General features: G+C 48.6%; 1 protein-coding gene across 1 annotated transcript; it reads left to right on the plus strand.

The window, feature by feature from the left end:
* The first annotated feature begins 7381 nt into the window (after window positions 1–7381).
* LRRC59 (leucine rich repeat containing 59) lies at window positions 7382–20824 on the plus strand. Its single transcript, XM_019730942.3, has 7 exons — window positions 7382–7723; window positions 9462–9521; window positions 11183–11341; window positions 11570–11674; window positions 15071–15143; window positions 17245–17418; window positions 18838–20824. The coding sequence occupies exons 1-7, from the start codon at window positions 7619–7621 to the stop codon at window positions 19080–19082; spliced, it is 921 nt and encodes a 306-aa protein (XP_019586501.1). The 5' UTR covers window positions 7382–7618; the 3' UTR covers window positions 19083–20824.
* The last annotated feature ends 38 nt before the right edge of the window (window positions 20825–20862 follow it).

The raw sequence follows: 20862 nt of genomic DNA on the forward strand, positions 1-20862 counted from the left end.
GATCACAATTAATAATTGATGGCAGACACAGGAAGATGTAATCTAAAATGATCGGTACTTTCTTGCTGCCCCAAATTAAAAAACTAAAAATAAGCTGCCATCCCAGCAGCTGCCAAAAGTTGTGAAAGCCTTGCTTTTATAAGAGAGTGTAGGGCAAAAATCATTCTTTGGATGATGTCATTTTTAAGTTTTTGAGTCAAAATTAAAAGATAATCAACTGTGAAGTCTTGGATAAGGACCCAGTGTCTTGGTAAATTAGACCAAATCTAATTTATCTTCCTATCCTCATACGTTTGGTTCAACAGACATCCATTGAGTGCTCACTTGACAGCAGGCGCAATGCTGGGTGCTCAGATCGTATGAATGAGACAGAATGTCTGTCTTTGGGAAGCTCACTGTCTAGTAGAGAACCCCAACCCTGAGACTGATGATGGCATGTGGTGTGGCCACTGCTGTAGGAGATGGTACACAGGCACCTTCCCGGCATGTCACAGGTCTCTTAGAGGTCTGAGCCGAGTCCTGAGAAATGAGTAGTGTATTAGTTTCCTATTACCACTGGAATAAATCACACACATTTAGTGACTTAAAACAGCAGTTTACTCTCTTACAGTTCTGAAGTCTGAAGTGAGTCTTGTGGGACTAAAATCAAAGTATTGGCAGGTCTGGTTCCTTGTCGAGGCTCCCTGGGAAGAAGGTGTCCTTGCTTCTTCCAGCTCTAGTTTTCCTTGGCTTGTGGCCCCAGCACTCTCATCTCTGCCTTCATGGTCACATTGCCTCCTCCTCGTCTATGTCCAATCTCCCTCTGCCTTTCTCATAAGGATATTTGTGATTTCAGTTAGGGCCCTCCTGGATAATCTCTCCATCTCAAGATCCTTAATTTAATCACATGCTGAATTATTCAACCACTCCCCTTTTGATGGATTTGACTTTAAATGCACTATTAATTGTATATTAAGGACTCATATACATTTGTATCTGTTTCCAGACTCTCTATGTTGTTCCATTGATAACTGCCTATGACAATGCTAAACTGTTTTGGGTTTTATTATAAGGTCTAATATCTGGTTGGGCAGAACACTTGTAGCAATTTTTTTTTAATTTCATGAAGTATTCTTGGCAATTCTTGTACATTTATTAATTATATTTTCCATATGAATTAGATTTTTCACTCTTATATGCATTTTAAGATCATTTTTACCTAGTTCTAAAAACAAAATAGAAATCTTTTTCTAGGTGCAACTGCTTTAAATTTGAAATTTACTTTGGGAGGGCTGATTTACAGGAACACGATCTCGCTGCATGTGGAAATATTTAAAGAAATCCATGTAAATAAGTAAATTACATAAACAGATCATTTGCATTAAAAACTGCCTTGATGGCTCCAATCTTCAAGGGCTATCTGAGTCTGTCTTTATTTCAATCTACCTCTCTGACTGTGACGACAAAAAACATTAACCCTTCCTAGCTACTCTCAGAAAGGTTGATGACACATGCTGCATAGTGCTGTTTGGCTCCTTCTTACATGTGTCTCTCTGTGGGGCTTTGACAGACTTTCCCATTTTATTATCCCCATTCCACAGAGAAAGAAACAAGTTAGGAGAGGTGGAAGGACTTGTCAGGATTGCACTGGAGTTAGCAGTCACAGTGCTGGCCTGATGCCCAAGGTTTTTCCAAGAAGCAGCTGCGTCTTGTTTTTGTCCTGATCTTTGGCTTCTCAAGGGCTGTGGTACTTGTGTTATCTTTTGCAGCTCTCCAAAGAACCTCAACATCCAGGCACAAGATGGTATGTGATTTGGGGGCTGCAGCACAGTGCCAGTCTATCATTCCCAAGGAAAAAGCTGCCAATAAATGACAGGCTCCACTTTCTCATGAAGCCGTGGGTTTCCAGCCTTAGGAGTTTAAAAAATCTTTCTCAAAGTGAACAGCTGCTGTCGATTCCTCTCTCTGCTGTCCTGCTTCCCCAGACTGTATCTCTGCCTGTCTGCACCTGACCCATTCTTCAAAGCCCAACTTAAATGCCATCTCCTCTGTGGAGCCTTTTCGGATTTCTTCTTTCTTCCTAGGCTCCTCCTCCCTTCCTTGCTGGATATGAGCTACCTTCCTTGGAGTGCATTCACTTACTTGCTGTGACTGTCTTTAATTAGTTAAATAGATTACCTCTCTGAGCATCAATTACTTCTTTTGTAAAACTGAAATAATATCTTCTTATGTGGCTGTTGTGAGTTAAGAGAAATAATACGTATATGTAAATCACAGTCCTTGGACACAGAATGCGCTTACATATGTCAGTCTGATGTTATCACACTTAAACATATACCCTCACAGCCCTGCACATCCAACACACAGATTTTATCTATATGTGTTAGAGCCCTTAATCTTTCTACCTTACATAGTAGTTATTTGTGTTGATCTAGGCTTGGGGGTGGGGGTAGGGAAAGTACGGTGTAATGAAAAGAAACAGAATTTGGAATCAAAAGATTTGGGTCTGTCTCTCAACCAGCTATGTGACTGAGGACAAGGTACTTCTCCCTGAGTTTCTTCCTTTGTAAAAGGAGATACACAGTAAAATGTTCCTTGTAGTCTCTTCATGTACATTATCAAAATAAGATAATGGATGCCCGAGGACTTTAGAGATTGCCAAGTGCTAATGTCTTATTACCCAATTGCCCTTGACTATTTCCCAGAAGCCCAGCACAGTGTCTCACGGGGGGCTGGAGGGATGTGCACAAGGATTTGTTTCACAAGTAGGCCATTGCACTGACTTCATTTGGCCTTCACATTCCCCTCTGAGATAAGCCTTAATATCCCCATTTCAAAGATGAGCAAACTGAGGTTTGGAATGGGTTAAGTGCTTCACTCATTCATTCAACAGACATCTGAATGAGCAACTACCATGCATCAGACACTCAGACACCGGGCATACAAGATGAAATCCCTGTCCCGTCCCCCAGTCCAGAGCAGAGGGCAGACACATAAATATAACACAAGTCAGATTATGAATTATAGGTAATATTTATTGGGTATTTACTAAGTGCTATTCACTGTGGCAAGCTTTTCCTGTGTTTTACTCATTCAGTCCTTGTCGTGTGGGGTGTCATTTGGGGTCTCTGGTCCCACTTCCCACATAAGAACACAGGACATGGTAAGGCCAAACAGGAACACCCATGGAGCCATAGATAGGAGAGTCATACCACTATATTCTCTCTGGTGGCTGGGTTGGAGACACAGGAGGCAGGAGCCACACTATCCACAACTACTTCTCTCTGCCAACCAACCTCACTTAGTTGCTGCAATCCACCGTACTAACTGCAATCCGCTCTTGCTAGCTCAGCCACCATCTTCTTGCTAGCCCCCATTTTCTGCTAGTGTAGCCACAGCAGTTATACTAGTGGCCAATGGCTCACTGGTTACAGCTGATGGCCAACTAGCCACAGCTGATGGCCATCCAATCACAGTTGATGGCTATTTACTACCTGAGCCAGCACCTTTCTATGTGAGGCCAAGAGCCTAGAAACTGCTTTCTGGGGCTCTCTCCCCACAGTCCTCCCCAAACTCTTATCAGCTAGGTACCATTATTATGCCTATTTCTCATGTATCCATAAATATGGCATGGTGATTACTTAAGGTTTCATAAATAGCAAGAGGCAGAGGCAGGCTTAATACTCAATTGGTCCAGTACCAGAGGCCCCACCTTAGCCACCAAATTCTACCACCTCTGATAATAAGGTAGCACACAGGGCATATCAGATCCCCTGAGGGAGGAACCCCTACCTCAGTCTGGGGTTCACCATTGTCGTGCGGGAGACCCTGCTCGCTGCGCCATTTGTCGTGCAGGGAGGCCTGCGGGGTCTCTGCTCCCACTCCCCACACAAGAACGCAGGATATGGTGAGGCCAAAAAGGAACACCCACGGAGCCATAGGTAGGGGAGTCATACCACTATATTCTCTCTGGCGGCACTATACTCTCACTGGAGGCTGGATTCACACTGTCCGCAAACCGCCATCCACGCTTGCCAGCCCAGCCGCCATCTTCTTGCTAGCCCCCATTCTTCTCTTTCCTCTTTTCTTCCTTCCGTAGCCACAGCAGTTATATTGTGGCCAATGGCTCACTGGTTACAGCTGACGGTCAACTAGCCACAGCTGCTGGCCATGCAATCACAGTTGGCCATTTACTACCTGAGCCAGCACCTGTCTATGTGAGGCCGAGAGCCTGGAAACTTCCCTCTGGGGCTCCGCCCCCACACTCCACCCCTACAGGCTCTCGCCTCACAATCTACGCGACAAGCGTCTTCCGCGAGGGGACCTGTGCGAGGAGCCTGGGGGTGAATGCAATATCCTGGACACAGCCAGGCTCTCTGGGCACAGCCAGGGTTTCTCAGGGCACCACCAGTACTCCTGGGCACTGCCAGACTTCCTGGACTTCTTAGGGTACCACCTGTCTTCCCGGACACAGCCAGGGTTTCTCAGGGCACCACCAGTACTCCTGGGCACTGCCAGACTTCCTGGACTTCTTAGGGTACCACCTGTCTTCCCGGACACAGCCAGGGTTTCTCAGGGCACCACCAGTACTCCTGGGCACAGCCAGACTTCCTGGACTTCTTAGGGTACCACTAGTTTCCCCGGGCACAGCTAGGGTTTCTCAGGGCACCACCAGTACTCCTGGGCACTGCCAGACTTCCTGGACTTCTTAGGGTACCACCTGTCTTCCCGGACACAGCCAGGGTTTCTCAGGGCACCACCAGTACTCCTGGGCACAGCCAGACTTCCTGGACTTCTTAGGGTACCACCTGTCTTCCCGGACACAGCCAGGGTTTCTCAGGGCACCACCAGTACTCCTGGGCACAGCCAGACTTCCTGGACTTCTTAGGGTACCACTAGTTTCCCCGGGCACAGCTAGGATTTCTCAGGGCACTGCCACTTTCTCTGGGAACAGCCACACTTCCTGGACACAGCCAGGGCTTCTCAGGGCACCACCACTCTCTGTGGGCACAGCCACACTTCCTGGACACAGCCAGGGCTCTCAGGGCACCGCCACTCTCTCTGGGAACAGCCCGACTTCCTGGGCACAGCCAGGGTACCTTCAGGGCTCTACTACTCTCTCTGGGAACAGCCCGACTTCCTGGGCACAGCCAGGGTATCTTCAGGGCTCAGCCAGACCTCTCAGCGCACTGCCACTCTCTCTGTGCCTCTCAGGGTACCCTGCTGGAACAACAGCGACTCACAATCAAGGTGCTTACATATTCTCAATGGCGGCCAGTCAAGACAAAAGCAAATATCCCCCAGTTCCACTAACAACAGTTCCCAAACAAACAGTCAAGCGGTCCATTAAATTAGGGATGGAAGGCAATTCCCCATAGTCCATAGTCATTCACCAGGGCTGTCCTGGGAGTGAGGGACGACCGTGACCTCACCCTTATCTCCCACGGAGGACTCAGCAAGCGTTACCTCCTGGGACTATAAGTCCTGCATCCGGGCTGCCCGAGCAGGAACTTCTCCGGCCCACAGGGCTGCAACGACCTTCGCTTTCTCCGGCCTGTGCTGGTTGGGGAACCGTCCACATCTTTCCACCTCTCCACGGGGCTCCATCTCTGCAGCAGCTGCATGGCTTTTCCTGTGCTGGTGGGAGAACCGTCCACGTCCTCCCACCCCTCCACGGGGGTCCAGCTCTCCGGCAGCTGCTCCTCCTGGTCTTCCAGAGACTGGGTGTTCATACGCACAAACTGCTCCACCGTCCTTCGGGGAGCTTTGGCCGGCACCATACCCTGCTCGCTGCGCCATTTGTCGTGCGGGAGACCCTGCTCGCTGCGCCATTTGTCGTGCAGGGAGGCCTGCGGGGTCTCTGCTCCCACTCCCCACACAAGAACGCAGGATATGGTGAGGCCAAAAAGGAACACCCACGGAGCCATAGGTAGGGGGTCATACCACTATATTCTCTCTGGCGGCACTATACTCTCACTGGAGGCTGGATTCACACTGTCCGCAAACCGCCATCCACGCTTGCCAGCCCAGCCGCCATCTTCTTGCTAGCCCCCATTCTTCTCTTTCCTCTTTTCTTCCTTCCGTAGCCACAGCAGTTATATTGTGGCCAATGGCTCACTGGTTACAGCTGACGGTCAACTAGCCACAGCTGCTGGCCATGCAATCACAGTTGGCCATTTACTACCTGAGCCAGCACCTGTCTATGTGAGGCCGAGAGCCTGGAAACTTCCCTCTGGGGCTCCGCCCCCACAACCATTGTCAGGGGAAATTTTATGAAGGACCAAGAATTAGCTAAGCAGAGGTGCTGGGAGAAGGCAGGGCCATTCCAGAGAGGGAAAGGTGAGGAGGCCACCTACTGAAGACCTACACAGCATCCCAGGCAGGTACTGGGGCTTGTGAGGAGGCTGCAGAAGCCGGCAGGGCTTGGTACAGAAAGGAGAGTGATCTACATCCTAGAGGTAGCTGGAGGTTTGAAGGGTTTTAAGTGGAGGAGAGAGTTGGCTAGATTTTTAGAAACATCACCTGGGCACCTGGGTAGAGGTGGATAGGAGGAAGAGAGACTCAGAATAATTCCAAGCACGAGTTGATGGCAGCCTGGGGCAGGGGAGAGGGGTGTGAGGAGAAGATAAGAGAGATTCAGAGGTTAAGTTTTCTGGATGAAGATTTGGGGATTGTTAACTAGAGGACAGGAAGCAATTTTGAAGGACATGCAGTTTCGGCTCAGAACCCAGGGGAATGAGGGTGATCTCATGAGGTCAGTTTTGGATGCTGTGGAGACAGAGTCCCAGAGAGCCGTTTCCAGGCTTTCGGCCTCACGTGGAAAGGTGCTGGCTTGGGTAGTGGATGGCCACCAGCTGTCACCAGTTAGCCATTGACCACTGATATAACAAACGTGGCTGAGCTAGCAAGCGCAGATTGCAGTTAGCAAGGGGTTGGTTGGCCGAGAAGTGGACGGCGGATTGCGGCTAGCACGAGCAGTTAGCAAGCTGACTGTGGATTGCAGATAGTATGGAGCCTGCTTACTGTATCCCCCACTCTGCCACCAGCGAGACTATAGGGGTATGAACCCCCTATCCATGGCTCCCTTGGCTTTCCTTTTTGGCCTCACCATATCCTGCGTTCTTGTGCGGGGAGTGGGACCAGAGATCCTGCATGACAGATGCAACTCAGGTCTTCTGGCCCCCAATTCCGTGCCCGTTAGCCTCTTCGCACTGCAGTGACGATGCCTGTGGGAGTGCCCCTTATGTCACTAGGGAACGAAGCTGCCCCCGCTCGCAGCTGAACTTGGAGCTTTGAACTCCACCCGTCTGGTGTTGGCAACGACTGCAGTGCGCAATCCTCGGCGCCAGAGGGCGCTCCGACACCTGCTCGGGCCGCTCTGGCCCAGCCCGTCTCAGTGACCGCGGAAGGTGACGTGGACACGGAAGTGGTCGTCGTCGCGGCGGCACCGGTGGGAGCTGGGCGCGGGGATCCGAGTGCGGCCGGCGGGCGGACGGGCGGTGACGGTCTCGCACCTGCGGCGGCGGAGGACGAAGGTGTTGTCGGTTGGGTGCGAGTCCGCTGAGCCCACGAGCGGTTTCTCAGGCCTTCTCCTGCCCGTCGGAGCCCCGGAGCTGGGACCTGCTTAGCCGGCGTCACCATGACCAAGGCCGGTAGCAAGGGCGGGAACCTCCGCGACAAGCTGGACGGCAACGAGCTAGACCTGAGCCTCAGCGACCTGAATGAGGTCCCGGTCAAGGAGCTGGTCAGTACAGTCCCGCGAGGCCCAGGCGCCCACTGGCGACTGGCGCTAGCCCTTGCGTGGACCACCTTCTTTCCCCATACCTCAGTTTCCACGTCTTAAAAGAAGGCGGGGAGAGTGGGACTGAGTCCCTGGGGAGGCGTTGTCCGGCCCCAGTGTTCTTCCTGGGATGTACACGTGTCATTTTGGCACAGTTCCAGAAGATGGGGGGAACTGCTTGACCGGCCATGGGATTTTTACGGGTCAAGAGTGAATCGCCCCACCTTGCATTTGGGGGGCTTTCACAGCGCTCAGCTGCATGCCCGATCCCAAGTAGGTACCCACGGAGCGGTTGCTGGATGCTTCGGAGAATGAATGAACAAATGAATGAATGACTAGGTCTGAGAAGTAGGCCTCCAGGTAGACCAGGGTGTGGCCCGGAACAGGGGTTTTCTAGGAAGCTGGCAAACCTAGGTGACCGCTCCATCCCTGAGGCGTCATTCTTGAAGAAGGTGAAGTCTTACTGGTTGGGTGGCAAGGTCTCTTGCCTACTGCTCTGAAACTGGCAGGAATCCCACGCCACTGAGGCCCACCTTTCTAACCCCCTACTCCCACACTCCCACCCAAGAAACTGAGGCCCGAGGCCCCTGGGAGATTACACAGCTAGTTGTTGCCAAAGTGGAGTAAGGTCGTACATCCTTGCTTTTCCCACCTGGTTCCCCACCCAGGCCTTCACCCTCCCTGCTGGCCTTACTTTGGATGACGTGCCCTTTCCTCATTTCTTTTGGCACTTGGCCCAGTCTTCCCTCCTCCTTGGTTGTGTAGTGTGGAGGTTAGCGAGGGACTCCCAGTTCATATCTCAGCTCTGTTGCTTAATAGCTGAGTGCCCTTGGCAAGCTAGTTAACCTTTATGCCTATATTTCCTCGTTGATGAAATAGTAGATGATAATAGTTCTCATCTTATAGGGTTGTGAGGATTCAATAAGATTGTAATGTAAAGTACTTGGCAGGTAGCAAATGCTGGTGCGTGTAGCTATTATCATGGCGTTCTTCCCACTGTAATATCTAAAACGTTTTTAGGTGGACAAAGTTCATTCTTGGGAATGTCTGACAATTGGCAAGTGTAGGTTGGCCCTGGGTCCTTAAATGAATATTTGGCTTCTTCTCCACCCCAGGAAGATGGCCAGCCTTGTTTCCTCCCAGCCTTAGGACTGCTGTGTGAAGCCGTTTGCTCCAGGCATCTGGTCAGCACAATATTGCCCCTGTGGAAAAAGAAGGGGCAGTTTAGCTGAACCTCTCCAGTCCTGAACCTCAGGGGGAAATGGAGATGGGCAGTGAGGGCCTTGTTTTCACTCTGATATTCACTCATTTACTCATTCATGAATGAATGAATCTGCAAACACATGTGTATAAAGTGCCTGGAAAGCCTGAACTGGGGCATATGGAAATCGCAGAGCTATGTTAAAAACAGTCCCTGCCCTAAAATCTAAAACAGAGGGGTACTGGAGAAAACATTAGAAGGCAGAATTTCTAAGAAATTCTTGGATGTTCTGTAGCCAAACCCCTACTCTGCATTCTTGCCTAGGTTGGGTTGACTGGCTCATTTTGTATTCTATCCCTAGGAACATTATACTTGAGGGCTTTTTTTTTTTTAAAAAAAAGTCTTTTCCTAATAATGGGAGCTAGAAAATGCTTCCTTAGCAGATGCCACTGAATCGTTCCATGTGTTGGTTTGACATTTTGTTCTCATTCTCTTTCCTAGGCTGCCCTCCCAAAAGCCACCATATTGGATCTGTCCTGCAATAAACTGAATACTCTACCGGTAAGATTGGCAAGCAAGCACAATTCCTTCTAGAGCCCTGATGCTTCTCCTTCCTGTTTGGGGGAGTTGTGTTATAAGGCATAATTTCAGAATAGGTCTGCAAGCGAGCTTCAGCTAAGTCTGAGTGTGTTGGGAGTGGAGTGGGGTAGAGTTGGGTGGTCTCAGTGGGATGGAAAGCAAGGTAGGGGCCTCTTGCTTTCCTAGAACAGTGAGAAAGTCAGGCCACAGAAAACTCAAGTCAGCAGGATGCTGGCTGAGTCACTAACTAGGCTCATCTTTTTTTCTCCCTTATTTTATTACTTTGAAAAATAGTACTTCTCTATTGTATAGAGGAGACTGGAAACCTTCGGAAATTGCTCTCATTTCAGGGATAAGCTGTTTATAAACCTCCTTGTACATAGTTTGCTGGGGAACAGGAAAAAGTGTGGTTTTATAGGACTACTGTATCATAATCCTCCTAATATTTAATTACTTGAGATACTTTTTTTGTTCAGCACATCCAATCTATGGTCAAATCCTCTTGCACAACTTCTCCCAATCCCCCTGTTGCTTCACCTGTGTTGGTGCTGGTGTCGTTCAGCCCCCTCATAGTCTCCTGGGTAATGGCTACTCTCTCCTCCATAGCATAGCAGTGCTCCTTCATTGTCAGGCCTAAGTTTGTTGTCATTGTTGCCTTTCCCATCCGTTACCCAGGCCAGGTCACTCCTTGCCATTCTCTACTGGACTGTGGCTTAAGGATTGAGTCTCAGAAGTTGGCAGTTTCTTCGCTGGATCGTTAGTCCATTCCCCTCTCAGTATTCTCCTGGACCTCATTCATTGTAGTATCTTGCTGCAGCTCATCAAGAACCATTTCTAACGCTGAAAAAAGCATTTGAGATCCCACTTTTTCTAGGAAGTATTTTGTGTCTAATTAAAGAAGGGCAGCAATTTCTTGCAGCCTGACACCTGCTTTGACACCTGACACTTAGACAGTCACTCAGCGCCCCCAAGTGCACTTTTCAGTCTGTTTGTTCAGTTGTCTTGACTTCATCTGCAGTGCCGGTCCACTGGCATTTACAAGTCCCCGAGAACACAGACAGTGCTTCATTAGCGGAGGTTGAAGCATCACTTCAGATGGGTGCTGAGCAAAGACTTAATAACAAGAGGGATGTTTTGAACTGTACTGAAGAAGAGCCAAGATATGAGTAGGATGGACCCCAGCCCATTCAGGCATTCAGAGAACACTCATGGAGTACCTGTGCTAAGTACTGTGTTAAGTGCTGCAAAGAACAAAAGAGAATTACACTGGGGATTCAAGGGACACTTGATATTAGGGAAATGGATGGTCTCACTATGTTTTGACAGCACCTGTGAAAGGTGAATGTAGGTTGCTGTGGGAGGACAGAATGGGTAGCAATGTGGAGAGTGGGTTGGAGGGAGAACTGAGGGTGAAGGAACCCACACTTACTTTGTGCCTACTTTGTGCTCAGCCTTTTGCATACACATCGCACTACTTAACCACCCGGCGTGATGCTTGTTATATCCATTTTCATTCGAGGTAGAATAGCTCGTAAGAAGTAGAGTCAGGATTTCCACATAGGAGCCTCTGCCTTGAGGGCTCCTGGACTGTTCCATCAAAGTGTGTGAGCCTAAGACGTAACTGTTCTCTCTTTGGGTCCTAGTCGGAGTTCTGTGGCCTCACACACCTGGTGAAGCTGGACCTGAGTAAGAACAAACTGCAGCAGTTGCCGGCTGACTTTGGCCGTCTGGTCAACCTCCAGCACCTAGATCTTCTCAACAACAGGCTAGTCACCCTGCCTGTCAGCTTCGCTCAGCTCAAGGTAATAATTCATGAACCAATGTGTCATAGCCAGGTGTAGCAAAGGGCTCAGGGACCAAGGGACCGTCGCTTTGAGAAAGGCTGACCGAAATATGACCTTGTTGGTGTTGCTAAATGGCTTTCCCTGCAGCTGGGACACAGGGGCTCTCTTCCTGCTCATTTTGTTCCACTTTGAGGGACTCTGTGTGTGAACTCAGGCTTGGTCAATTTTTCTGCCGCATCTCTTTAGAGCCTGAAGTGGCTGGACCTGAAGGATAACCCCCTGGATCCTGTCCTGGCCAAAGTGGCAGGGGATTGCTTGGATGAGAAGCAGTGTAAGCAGTGTGCCAACAAGGTAAGCATGAAGCTCCCCGAGGTCGCCTTTACATACTCCCCTGGGACTTACCTCTGCCTCTTGTTTTCCTTCGCAGTACCCATAGATGTGTGTTGATTAAAGCACTAAGATCTCAGTGACATAGGTCTACCATGAGCCTGGCAAGCATAGGGACCTTTGTTTCTGTGTTTACAAGTAGTGGAATAATACTGTCTACTCTACTGCAGGACTTCTTATGAAACCAGGACCTTTCACAATCCAAAATTTCATTGTCAACTGTTGTTTGAATGGGACAAGAGGATTAGGGGCTGTGGCCTTTCTGACTCTCAGTTATTGTAAGAATTTTGATATTAAAGGTGTTGTTGATTTTTGTGAGTTTATAGCTATAAACAGACACATCCTTTGCAGATCTGGCATTTGACTTGTCAAGTCATCTAATATAGTGAGGAAATAAAGTCTGCATGGAAGGCAAACATTGCCAATAACCTTGAAGACGCCTTACATTGCTCTTAAGAACAGCATGTACCCATCTCTCAAAAACTCCAACTATAGTTATCCCCCGCCCCGCCCCAGCTTTAGAACAGATTGCTGCTGCTTCAGCTGAACACCAGATGCCTTACGTGGCTATGTTTAGGGGGCATGGTGGACAAAAAGGACTTAACTGTAAATGCTAGAATTAATGTTAGTGAAATGTGTGTATAATGGGTCTCTATATAGAATCGCAAGAGTACTGGCCTTATTGGTAGCTGAGGGCTTCTTAGATAGTCTCACCATCTGTCACCCATTGTTATAAGAATCCAAGAACAAAGTCAAGGCAACCGTGTAACCAAGGCAACAGTTTGCCCTTAAGTGAGAACAGTACAGGTGATCAATGAAATCCTGTTTTGAAAACTTGGTGCTTTAGGAGTGATGTCAGTTCCGGAAGACCAACAGTAGCTACCACTTACTACTCTCCCTTTGTCCTACATGCTTTACGTGTTTCATCTCATAATCCTCATAACCCTGGGAAGTACGAATTACTTCATATCTGACATGAGAAACCCTCCTTGTGCACACGCCTGTCATTTATCCATTTATTCATTCAACAAATAATATGTTGAACCATATGGAATTGCTGATGTTCTACTATTTTTTACCTATAAAAGTAATTTTTATTGCATCTAAAGGCCTTTAGTACTCACATATACCTTCTAGAGAGAGCACTGTGGATGTGGTAACGAAAGTCGTGCTCCCCGGCACCGCTGCCCCAGAGCTGTCTCCTGCAGTGCACCTTTAGGCATTATAGGGGAGTGCCGTGGAACAGTCGGAATGAGGTCACTTGTCTTCAGGAGTTATTTTAGGTCTCACCAGCTCTGACCTTGTGGAAGCATGGGTTAGTCCTAGTAACTGATCAGCCTGGTACATAGTAAAGCACCTTTTAAAAATAATTTGTTAGGGGCGGCCTGTTAGCTCAGTTGGTTAGAGTGCAGTGCTCATAATACCCAGGTCGCCGGTTCGATTCCCACATGGGCCAGTGAACTGCGCCCTCCACAACTAGATTGAAAACAACAACTTGACTTGGAGCTGATGGGTCCTGGAAAAACACACTGTTCCCCAATTAAAAACTAATAATAATTAAAAAAAATAATTTGTTCAGTAGTATTCATCAAGTGCTTACTATATGTTGTGGGCTGGGATTAGGTACACAAAAATCCACTCTCCAGGGGTTCACAGTCTAAGGGGTCTCCCATTTCTGAACTTGCTGTGTTTTCAGATAACTAACTCCTGCTGTATTGTGGCCAAGGTAAAAAGGGACGTCTCTTAAACCTCCCAGCTTTTTATTTAGCCAGCTGTATACCCCCTAAAATCAACTGCATGGTTGGTGCTTATTTAAAATTCAGAGTTCAGAGTCACACAGGGACTTTGAACTTGGGCTGCCTGTCTCCATCATGCTTGACCTTCCGCCAGATCCTGCAACTCCTTGTTGAGCAGCCATTTTTTTAGGAAGCTTGACTCCCTCTAGGGAGGTGCCAGCAGGTTCAACTCCTGGGTTACTCAGGACAGGGTTCCTTGTGGCTTCAAACCAAGCTCTTAGAGGGAGCTGCTGTTGTAGGCCTTCTGCTGAGCTCCTCCTGTCATGAGTGTGTGCATGTCTGAAGTTTCCACAGAGTGAAATAATTACATTTGAATATACGTCTGTCCCAAAGGGTGTCTAGTGTGGTAATGAAACAGACAATTTGCTGTTGTAGTTTAGAATAGTTTAGGTTTTCCTGCCTTGTTAATGCAGTAAAGAAGATGGAGTAAAAGAGCAGCAGTATTTATGAAGCACATATAGTGCCAGGAACGACATTAGGCAGCCAGTACAAGTCATGTAATTCGATCTTTGCAACAAGCCAGAGAAGTCTTACCTCCGTTTTCCAGATGAGAAAATCGGCTCTGAAATTCAGGTTAAGTCACTTGCTGAAGTGACACTGTTAGCAAGTAAGTGGTAGAGTCAGGATTGTTGGGCTCCAAGCTTACACTCTTGTCTCCTACATCCAAGGAGTACCAGCTTGTGAAAAATACAAACCTAAAAAAAGTCTTTACCTGCTCCCTAACCATGCCCACAGTGAGAGTCTCTGTGGCTGTTTTTGTCAGAGGTCAACCATTACTGAGCTGACGAGGATTCGAGGGGCTCATGGCGCCAGTGCGTCATGTGGCGTTTGGGCAGAATGGCTCCTTCCCTTTCTCCTGGAGCTCTCCCCCTCTGCACAAGGAGTAAGTGGAATCAGCTGTGGTCTGGGAACTCAGAAGACCTGTACTCCTAGCTGTGCTGCTTTCTAGCCCTGTAACTGGACAAATCACCTGATCAGAGTCTCAATTTTCTTCCTTTTGAAATGCGAATCCAGTCAGTTGTTCATCAAACGTGTATTGAGTGCCTGTGATTAGCTAAGCTCTGTGCGCACCTACAGACAGGACAATAGTCCCTATCTTTAGGAACGCACAGTCTTATAATTGAGCTACATAAGGAAACTCCCCAGGACTGGGAGGAGGAGAACCTGAGGTAGCCAGAGGAGGTGAGGTCAGGGAAGCGTCTTGGAGGAAGTGCTATCCCTGCTCATCACAGACTTGCTGGGAGGAGTGTATGAAATCGTGCACGTGGAGCCACTGTAAATGGCAGGATTTTTACACACACTAGTTGGCATTGTGTTCACAAACCTTTTCCCTGATAGCTTTAGTGAACTGGGCTCGTATGCCTCTTCTGTAACTGAGCTTCAGCAGTGAGTTAGGATACAAAGAGAATTAACTCGTTAACCTCTGCACTGCTTCCGGGGCCGGGGGTGATCTGGGCTCCTGAGAAGAGCAGTCTCTTGAGACTCCCCTGAGCTTCCCCGAGCGACACAGCTGTAAAGCCTGCTTACTGCGTGCAGTCGTCCAGCGCCCTCCTCTGCCTTGCAGGTGTTACAGCACATGAAGGCTATGCAGGCGGATCAGGAGCGAGAGAAGCAGCGGCGGCTGGAGGTAGAACGAGGTAGGCGGCCATCCCTCATCATCTTCCCGCCCTTCCTTATCCCGCAGCTGGTGCTCATGCTTCAGGAGCTGGAATCCCGTGGAGGAGTTGTGAAGAGCAGTGGGCAGCAGAGTGGTAGACGGTATCCCCTTTGTCTGATGGATCTCTCCAGTCCGGGCTTCTCCACCGAGCTCCAGAGTCGAGTTTAACTGCTTGTCTTGTCTCGTTGGAGGGTTAATAGGCATCTCAAATTAAGCATGGCTGAGACAGATTCCTCAGCCCCCCGCAGTCACTCAGGCTAGGGAATCACCGTCTGTGCAGTCATTCACGCCCCGAGTGGGAAGCTGCCATGATTCCTTTCTTCTGTTAGTCTCTGTCCAGTCTGCCAGCACGTCCTGTATGGGACTTTCTCCACCACCAGTGCCACCAATGTATTCACGCCTCCATTCTGTGGACTGCCACAGCACCTCCTGACACAATGCCCTGTCTCCATACATGTGCCCTCTGCAGTCATTCTCTACACAGCAGCGTAGACGGGAGGTCTTTTTAAAACATAAGTCAAGTATGCTGCTATTTGCTTACAACCCTCTAATGCTTCCAATTGAACTTAGAAATTCACACTCAGTGACATGGTTGACAAAGCCTGCCATAGCCCAGGCCTGTACGCATCTCTGGCCTTGTTCCACACACAGGCAGAGGATGAACTTCCCTTCAGCCACATGAGCCTCTGCCGTGGCTTGAACACACCCAGCACAGTCTCACTTCGGGGCTTTGCTTGGTTTCCTTTCCTCTCAGATTTTTCTGTGGCTGCCTTCATGTAATCCCTCGTGTCTTCGTTCAAATGATGCCTTAGGTTAACCATAACCCTTTCAGAACCAGCCAAACCAGAATAGCCATCCCACCTATCATTCCCATCACATGCTCTGTTATTTCTTTTATGGCACACATCACTGTCTTTTTTACTCTTTGTTCACTTTATTGTGTGTCTCCTTCTCTAGAAAGTAGATGACTTGGGTACTAGAACTGGCTTGTCTTCACTGCTGTATCTTGAGCACTTAGAACAAGGCCTGGCACCCATAGGCACTCTGTCGCCTGGCTGGCTGACTCCTGAGCCCCTTATTGGAGGACTCCTGTGGTTGGAGGAGGGACGTATGTGATACTCATTACAGGCAGTCCTGGAGATCAGGACTGTCGAGTTACGACCGTCCCTTAGATATGTGCACGGCTGCTGTGATGCCCACGTTTACTCTGACCACTGCTGCTGTCACCGCTTGATGACACATGTTCTCTTGGGGCTGAGTGTAGTGTGTTCTTGGCATTCTCAGTGCCCAGCTGGAACTTGGAGCTTGTTTGTTCATCGAGAAACAGTGGAAAGCTACAGTAATTATAGCTACTATTCAGCTACATATGGTTCAAATAGGCTTTTAAGCCCTAAAAGGACATTTAACCACCATTTGTGTCATTCTGGCTTTGGAAAAATGTACTTCAGATTTCCAAATAACTAATTTGGAAATGCATTTTTAGAACCCAATAATTTGTAAGTTGGGTACCACATGTAAACATCCTTGAGCTGTGAAGTAAATTGGAATGTGTTGCAGAGATTCCTGAGTTAAGTCTACATATTACAAACGATTAGTCTTGCTTTTTCAGGAAAACATTTCCATCATCTCTAACCATAAACCTTAGTGCTCACTTTCTCCTTACTTGCCCTCCGCATGCCACATTCCTTTCCTTCGCTTGGGGAGATGGGAATCTCATAGTCTCAGCACGTCCATTGTTTCTTTGACTGAGCTGTATGAGGCTGTCAGTGGCTCTGCCTCTGAATCATACCTACTTAGAGAAGAGCTCATCACCACCCGTGCCTTTCTTATGCCCCTCTAGTTACCGCATCCTCCTCTCTGCTGCTTGTGGCTAGGAGCCCATTAATAAGAATCCATTCAGCAAACCTTGAGAGCAGCTTATTGTATTTTAGGGAGGGCAGAAAGACAGCTGTTTCCTTGTATGTATCCTACGAGTATGTGGCATAGGAAAAAGGAGGCTGACTCCATACTTTTAATTACTTGGGAAAGCACCCTGGAAGGTGTGTGGGAGAGAAGCCATTTTGGGGTCTGTTTTCTTGTAGAGGCTGAGAAGAAGCGGGAGGCCAAGCAACGAGCTAAGGAGGCTCAGGAGCGGGAACTGCGGAAGCGGGAGAAGGCAGAAGAGAAGGAGCGCCGGAGAAAGGAGTACGATGCCCTCAAAGCATCCAAGCGGGAGCAGGAGAAGAAACCTAAGAAGGAAACAAATCAGGCCCCGAGTAAGTTTTCCCTCAGCTGTAAGGTTCCGGCAGTGGGGAGACTCAGTGTTCAGGCATGGGAGAGCGAGCGAGCTTGCACACCTCGTCAGATGCAGTGAACCCTAAGGCCTGGAGTACCTTGGAGGGGTTGCTCACAGGAAACGTGGGGCTCTGCTGGGAGCAAGTGCCCAGTTGGCTTATTTCCTCAGAGCCGCATGCTTATGTGCAGGTGTTTTGGTCAGACGCGGCTGAGAGCATTCCCAGAACAGCAAGGTGCACTTTTTCTAAGACTTAAGATTCTGAAATCACTGAGAAAGGCCAAGGCTGCATATGGGCCAATGACTCTTAAATGTCCTTCACATTATTAGTGAAGAACACTGGCCGTGTTTTGAGTGCACGGTGCCGTCTCAGTAAAGCCAGCGCTGCCTGTGGTTTTCTTTCCAATTTGGAACCGATCACTCTTTCTGCCTGAACACCAGGGGAATCATTTGGCCTGTGTTCAGGGAGGCCTATTACATAAAAAACACGTTAGTGTTTTGCCTGAGTATGTCCAGTGAAATTGTGTAGTGATGTGGCTCCATGTATGTGGGAAGTTCGTATACTCTCTGGGCCAAAAACGTGCCCCTGAGGAAGAGGCACCTGAGAGGGAAGGGACTCTGGAGGGAGGTGGAGGCCTGTGGCCCATCTGCTCACCTTCGCTGGCCTTGAGCCAGTCGCCTGACCGCACCATCATACCTCCTTACAGGGTAGTGATAGGATTGAGAAAACCTGTGTGTCAGGACCATGTAGTTCTTGGCATGTGGGTGCTCAGTCAAGCTTTTTAAAATTTTGCCTAAAAATCTCAAAACCAAGTTTTTTTTTTATAAATGTAATATATGTGCTCATTGCAGAGAATTTAAAAGTTCTCTCTCTTCTCTACATACACACACACACACACACACATACACACACCAAAAATTGGTAGTCACCTCTAAAATCTCCCATTCTCAGCAGTAATCAGTTAACAATATGGTGTATTACCTTCCAGGCTTTCTATGTATCTTATATAATGATGGTAACAATATTCATAAATCTCAAAGCCATTTCCCCAAACGGGCAGCACACTACCCATGCTTGATGCCCCCTGATAAGCCCCACCCCCGATCCCAAAGGGCCTGGATCATTGTCGTTACTGAGGAGAACTTAGGACCCTGGGGACTGTGTGGGCCACGTGAGATGTCCAGAATGAGTTCCAGTTTCGAGTGTCCTCCTTTGAGATCCAAGGAGAAGGCATTTATATTGCAGTCTCCGCATAGCAAAGTTTTAAAGAGCTCAAATATGCTTAACACAGTTTTGTCTCCAGGGCCCGGGGAGTTTTCACTAGAGGAGAGGAGTGTAAGTGGGGAGAGTGTGGGTCTCCTCACACTGACTGAACTTTGTCTACTGTGACTGTCCCTCCAGAATCTAAGTCTGGCTCTCGGCCCCGTAAGCCGCCGCCCCGGAAACACACCCGGTCCTGGGCTGTGCTGAAGCTGCTGCTGCTGCTGCTGCTGTGTGTGGCTGGCGGGCTGGTGGTTTGCCGGGTGACAGAGCTGCAGCAGCAGCCCCTCTGCACCAGTGTGAACACCATCTACGACAATGCGGTCCGGGGTCTGCGCAGCCACCACATCCTCCAATGGGTCCTGCAGACCGATTCCCAGCAGTGAGCTTGTCCTCAACACCTGCTGCCTCCCAGCCTTGGAGCTTGGATTCCTATGGAATTGGGTTCTGCTGGACACAACCTCTTTAGGGTCAGACCTACCTGCCATCATCAAATGGCTGCTGATTGGTACTTGAGACCTCGTTTGTAGGACTTCTTTGTTCCTTAGTCAGGGTTCCCTGGTGGAATGAGAAGTAGGAGGTGGGGAGAGGAACAAACCTGCATGCCTAACGGAATAGGCTTGGGGGTGGGGAGAGGAACAAGCATAGCCTTTTCTAGTTGTTATACAAAGCTGTGTAAAGGCAAGGCTCATTTCTACTAAATGGTCAGCTGTTGACATTTATACTTTTGTATGTCACAAACCCTTTCTTTCATTCCTTCCTGGGGAGCCAGGGCACATCAGGAGGCAGTGTGTTATTGGGGACTAGGGGAGCACCATACTCAGCAAATCTAGCCTGAATTGGGGGGAGGGGCATACCTATTTTCTTAAAGACCTCAGACATTCATTTTAATGACCATACAAAATCTCAGGCTCTGAAAGGGACTTCAGGACCATCCAGTCCAATAGGACACTCGCAGATGAGGAAATTGAGGCCTTCCATGACTTGCTTATGGTCGGTCTCCCAGCTAGTTTGAGGCAGAGCTGGACTCCCACTCTGGTATCTTCTTTCCTTCCCATCATTTTGCCTTATGTCCTGAGAGAACAGAACACACAACAGAATTGAGTCTCTCTCAGCTGGAGTATGAAATCTTGCATGTAGACAGATCCATGGCCCACGAACAGAAATCTCATAGCCACGAGGGTCTCGGGCAGCTCCTGAGGAGTCCTGCCCCAGCTTGTGTGGCTTCCGTAAAACTGGGATGGCCCAGGCTCCTTGCCTCGATTTTAGAGCATTAACTTCCCAACTGCCAATAAACAAGGCAGACCCTTGCAAAGCCACACTGTGACAGCTCTGTTAGTAGTTGGTGTGACTACCTCAAAGGCATCCTGAAAACTCGAGTATCATAGACTGAGGTTTAGAATTATTTGATTCTAGACCTAGGATTACACCCTATGCAGTGAAGGGAAATAAGTAGCATCATGGCGTTTAAAAACTGCAGGAATTGTAGTGACTGGGGCAACTAAGGGCAGGACTGCCATTCTGTCTGCCAGAGTAAGCATTTTCTTGCTCAAGTGGCCTCCTCTGCCTCATCTTTTCACAACAGCTGAATGAAGGGATTAGAAACGGCCATGTCATGGTGCTTACTCACTGAAATCGCCCGATTGCAAGCTCCTTGCCTCTCCCCCAGAAGAGCAAGAACCTGTCATGGTTCAGAGATAAAGAGGATGGGGTCCAACTTTTTTAGCTATAGTGGCTCAATTGGGTAGGTAGGACTGCCATGCGTAACTGTCCTGATACTGGAAGAAACGACTTCTCCCCCAAGGATAGCTCTGCTGCAGAGGCCCACACCTCACTCAGAATCACTACATATTCCTTTAGTCTTCCTCTAAGCTCCAGAGCCATTGGTACAAATGCTTTATTGAAATTAAACACATAATATATAAAATGAGATTAGAATGCAGAAATCGGCATAGTGACCAGACCCCGTTCCCTGGCTGGCTGAGGCAGCCTCAGTGGGCAGAGGGGAGCTGGAGCATATCTAGCCTTGTAAAGCCAACCCACCGAGGGCAGTTCATTCATGATCTCAAGATTTGATGCTGAGGTTCTTTTGGATTTCTACAATGATTAAATACGTGTCTGAGTGGTCTGTCTGTGCTCCTTTTGTGTTTTGAGGGCTGGCTGGGG

The sequence above is a fragment of the Rhinolophus sinicus genome, chromosome 12 (assembly GCF_057876585.1).
Source record: "Rhinolophus sinicus isolate RSI-liver-muscle chromosome 12, RSI-T2T, whole genome shotgun sequence".
In the NCBI taxonomy this organism is placed as follows: Eukaryota; Metazoa; Chordata; class Mammalia; order Chiroptera; family Rhinolophidae; genus Rhinolophus; species Rhinolophus sinicus.